General features: G+C 33.4%; 1 protein-coding gene across 2 annotated transcripts in view; it reads left to right on the top strand.

The window, feature by feature from the left end:
- Positions 1-1124: 1124 nt before the first annotated feature.
- The window catches only part of LOC111452737 (UDP-xylose transporter 3), a 6964-nt gene continuing 2979 nt past the window's right edge, over positions 1125-5109 (top strand). Inside the window, exons 1-4 of one of the 2 annotated variants that reach the window (XM_023093593.1) lie at positions 1125-1323; positions 1644-1805; positions 2729-2913; positions 3163-3230. In XM_023093593.1, coding sequence (XP_022949361.1) covers positions 1685-1805; positions 2729-2913; positions 3163-3230 — 374 coding nt within the window. In that variant the 5' untranslated portion in view covers positions 1125-1323; positions 1644-1684. Of the gene's footprint in view, positions 1324-1449; positions 1576-1643; positions 1806-2728; positions 2914-3162; positions 3231-5109 lie in introns of those variants that run through there. The other variant, XM_023093594.1, reaches the window with a different exon arrangement.

Raw genomic sequence — 5109 nt, 5'->3', positions numbered from 1 at the left:
GTGCCCGCCTTCTCGCTATTCTCGGGGGGGGGGGGGTAGACTCGAGGTGGTGTGCCAGTAAGGACATTGGGCCCAAAGGGGGATGGATTGTGAGTCTCACATTGGTTGGGAGGAGAACAAAACACCATATAAGGGTGTGAAAACCTTCCTCTAGCAGACGGCTTTTAACGTGTCGAGTCTTGAGGGAAAGCCTAAAAGGAAAAGCGCAAAGATGATTGTGAATGTTTGCTGAATCCATCACACCTAAATGGTGTGAAAGTTATCTTATTTATAATCAAATAAATTACAAGGATATGGAAATAGTAATAAATGGAAATAACAATAAATGGAAAGATACTATAGTAATAACGCAAATGTTAGATATTTGCCTTATAATAAAATATCAAATATAATATATATGGTAAACTATAATTTATTACTAAATATCCTTAACAATGATAATATCGGCTAGTGGTGGATCAGGGGCGTTACAAGATTTTAACGTGTCTGGTCTGGAGGGAAAGCGCAAAGAGGACAATATCTACTAGTGGTGGATCTGGGGCATTACAAGATTTTAACATGTTTGATCTCCATCTCTAAAAGGATTGAACATCAAATTGATTATCGACCGTAAACATTACAACATGTCTCTTAAAAGGTCAACCAACGGCGCTTGACTAGCACAACGTTTTCAATCTCATGAAAATTTGAAGCATAAGCCTAAATAGTAGAATTATAATTAAATAAATACTTTTAATTTAATAAATATATGAGTGGGAATTTAAATCTAAAAATATTTAATCAAATTAATAATACTTTAATTAATTAAAGAAAACCATAGAAGAAAATGGAATTATTAAAATAATAAGAAAAAAAGATTACTCGGATGACGACATAAATATGATAAAGTCGTGGGAAACGCCTCTCTGTTACCTCGACCGTCTTATTATTACATTTTAATTTTTAAATATTTATTTATTTATTTTAATTATTTAAAAAAAAATATATATTATTCCAAATTCATTTGGTGGACATCCTCTCCGTCTCCGTTGTACAATACGATCAAAGAATAGCGACTAATTAAAAATTAAAATAATAATAATAATAATTAATTAAATTCTATGGTTTTGTTATTATGATTCTCATACGTTTTTTCGTCTCTTCTTCGTTCTATTTCTTCTCCGTTGTCATAACTGTTAAAGCTTTCTTCGTTCGCCATTAAAGCTCACGCACACTGCTCCAATCAATCTTCTCTGCATTTTCTATGTTACAGAGATTCTTCTCCTACCGCACCGCATACGTCTACGCCCTACGCTTCTCAATCCTTCCATCTCTCGGTCCGCGGTATGTCTGTTTCTTTTTCCTCACTTTTCTGTCCGCCTAGTAGATCTGTGCTTTTCACCGCCAATTTTTCTGTAGATCTTATTCACTGTATTGTTTAATTACGTTTTCTTATCATTTTTGTGTATGTGTTTCTTTCTGTTTATTTTCCAATTCTGATGCTTCATGCTTTCGTGTTTAATGAATCAATTACGCTTGAATTTGGTTATTCTTGATGAATTTCTATTTGTTCAGCTATCACCGCCATATTTCGTCGTATGTTCGGAGTTTATGTGCGCTTTTTTTTCTTTTTTCTTTTTTGACGGTGGTGAGTGGAATTGCAGAATCTAGATCGAGGCAGGACGAGATATCGAGGAGCCTGAAAATGAGCGACGGCCAGAAGTTCCAGCTCGGGACTATCGGCGCATTAAGTTTGTCGGTGGTTTCTTCCGTCTCGATTGTCATATGCAACAAGGCACTTATTAGCACACTCGGGTTCACGTTCGGTGAGTTGTTAAATATCCAAAACCTTGATTTCACGTCTTTCAATTGCGTTATTTTGAATAGATTCCATGTGCGATATTGACGTATTTTAGTCTCCTCCCAACTGAGGCACGATCATTTACTTTTCTAAGAATTGGAGATCTATATGGATTATAGGCTCCAATATCTTGCATTAAATTTTAATTGAGCGCAAGATTTTCCACCGGAGCTTGGATTTGGTGGACTTAGATGTATTCTTGATTGAACACTTCAAGCCGAACAGAGAAATATTATTTGTGCTTCCAATTTTCCTGTCACAGAAGTGCATTGCTACTCTTTAACGAACTTTCATTCTATGTAAATTTATGTATTACTTCATCTTGTGTTAAAAGATCATTGAAAAGGTCAATAGCCTTATCTGACCTAAGCTTCTAGCTCTATTAATAATTTAACGTGATATGATGTTAGGAGGTCTTGTTTTAAATTCTTATAATATCATTTTCTCTCCATTTCATATTAATAATTGATTTGTAAGATCTCGTGAATTAAGATTAATATAAGAAACTACATGTGAGGAGGGATGTTAAAGAACGAGTTGAGAAGACTAAATTTGTCCATATTCTTATCTTGATAATAAAAAAAACGTACTGTAGATTTTCCTGCCTATGAGCAACTCTCTTTTGTGTTTTGTCTGATCATAACATTATTTAATTTCAGTACAAAATGATTTAGCACTCACATTATCAACTTATCACATGCCTACAGAAAAATAGTAACCTTCTGAAACTAGATCAATATATAGTTCTGTTAATTTTTTCACGAGAAGAGTGACCCTCCCTTTTTGTCTATCTATTTGTGCTAAACTATGAGCGGAAGTTACCTGTTGTCACTTGGATCTGTCTTTTTTTGTGAACTGATACATTAACGGAACTTGGTCGATCCGCAGCCACTACATTGACAAGCTGGCATCTGCTTGTTACATTTTGTTCTCTTCATGTGGCACTATTGATGAAACTGTTTGAACATAAGCCTTTTGATGCAAGAGCTGTTATGGGATTTGGAATACTAAATGGAATCTCAATTGGGCTTCTAAATCTTAGCTTGGGTTTCAACTCTGTTGGCTTCTATCAGGTAAAATCACATCTGTGGACAGAACGTGTTATCCTTCATATGGTTTTATAAGGTCTCCTCTTTTTCTAAGATGCAATGTCAAGTATGAATTCTAAAATGTTTGTGCATAAATGTCTTTGAGCATGTTCCTACTTATATTACATTAGTGATTGTATTTTCTCAAGAATTATTTTTAATTATGAAACCAAGTTTTGATTTATTTTTATCTCCCGGCTCTTTGAATAAGGAGTATATTGATTGCTATTCCAGATGACGAAACTGGCAATCATCCCCTGTACTGTTCTTTTGGAGACCGTTTTCTTCCGGAAAAAGTTCAGGTAAGTCTAATAACTGTTGAATTCTTCATATATAAAACTACTTTATTTTTCTTTTTTCAAGCAAGGGGCCTCTTATTCTTGTGTTTTTTTAAAAAGTTTTCTTTTTAATAAAGATCTCTACCTGATTATCGGTAGTGCTTTTGAAATGTGAGAAACAGGATTAGTGGTAATCTGTCGCCATCAGGCATGTTTCCCCCCACCTTTGTTGTTACTATTTTAGATGAGGTTATTACTTGATTCGGCAAGATTTTGTTGTGATTTTAATATGACCCATATTGAGGCACAAAATTTTGCTAAATCTCAAGCTCATTGCAGTAGTGTTAGAGGTCATTGATTTCAATATCTTTGTTTTTTTTTTTTTTGTAAGCTCTTGTTTCTTAAGATATAAAAGAAGCAATGACAACCTGAAATGCAGAAACTGGTTTTTCATATGCTTTCAGGTCTTTCTACGCCTTTTCTTGATATTTTAATAAGTCATTTGTGATAACATGAGCACTTACATATGCATGGTATTCTTGGGTGATTTTTTTTTTTGTTTTTGTTAGCGTAGCCAACGCCATTGTCAAGGACCTAAATGGTCTACTTTTCTTCGAATGGATTTTGGACAATATGAAAAGCTCTGAAACTTTTTCTTGGGTTACGAATAATAGAGTTACAGAAATGTTTTCTCATTGAGGGTCATAAAGAAGTTACACAGTGGATCCTACACTGAACATTTGAATTCTAGAGCTGTTTAGAAACCTTGACCACTTAAAAAGCCAAACGGCCCAACCCAACCTTAAACTGAACTTGTTTTATCGGGGTTGAATTATGGTTCTTTCAAATCAGTTGGTGTAAAATTGGATCAATATGGATTCATAAATAAAAAGATACATCTTATTAAAGGGTAAATTCTGTGTGTCTGTATTTCATTTCACTTGGGGCATTCTTTGGACCTTTTTCTCTTTGCTAAATTTCAAAACAATTGAATTAAAAATTTGAACTGGAACTTTGCAAATAGCATAAATTACTGAAATGATATTTCTACTTTTACATTTAAAATAGGACAAATAGGTTTCCGAAAGTATTTATCTTTTATTTATTTTTCTACTTTTTTTTCTAAAATAAACAACTCAAACATCTTGAACAAATTGGTCCAATGATTACAAGGGGAAGTTGGAATAAGTCTGGAGGTTAACTAGAATTATTTAAGTTAAATAAAGTTGGTACTTTGGATACTTGAGTTTGATCCAAAACTTCACTGAGCCGATTGCCCTCTAAAACACCTTTATATATCTTTAGCTACTTTTTCTGGAGAAGTAAATAATTCAACACCTTTGAACTGAAAGTTGAAGTGCTTAGCCTTATATTTGTAATAATAGGTCCAAAACTTCACTTAGCTGATTCCCATATAACACCTTTGTTGAATTGAAAGATTTGCTTAGCCTTCTATTTGTAATTAGAGTTTATTAGTTCAATATGCTTTGTGCTAGTTGATAATCCCTTCTATGATCTCCTTGGACTGGTATTTTTTCTTTTCTCCTCGTAATTTTGTATTGCCAATGAAATTTTTTCTTTCCAAATATAAATAAATAAATAAATAGAAAAAAAAAAAAGGAGGAATCTCAAGTTGTAACATATGCATGATGTCCTTTGGTTTTTTTAGCATATTCACATTTTCATCCATCAGATTAATAATTAGATCATATTTCCTGAAAACTTAATGCCTTTACTTTGTTCCTCGATTTCTATTTTATTTTTCCCCCCTGTGAAGCATCATGTTATGCTGTACTGATTAAGCTGAAAATGGCGAATGTATCAAGTTGTCATTTGCCATTGAGATTGTGTTTCTTAAAGTTCCACCCCCCCCCCCAAAAAAAAAAAAAAAAAAAAAAAAAAA

Source organism: Cucurbita moschata, unplaced genomic scaffold (genome assembly GCF_002738365.1).
Source record: "Cucurbita moschata cultivar Rifu unplaced genomic scaffold, Cmos_1.0 Cmo_Scf00014, whole genome shotgun sequence".
NCBI lineage: Eukaryota > Viridiplantae > Streptophyta > Magnoliopsida > Cucurbitales > Cucurbitaceae > Cucurbita > Cucurbita moschata.
Note: the sequence above shows the minus strand (reverse complement) of the source record. Positions and strands in the feature narration are given on the sequence as shown.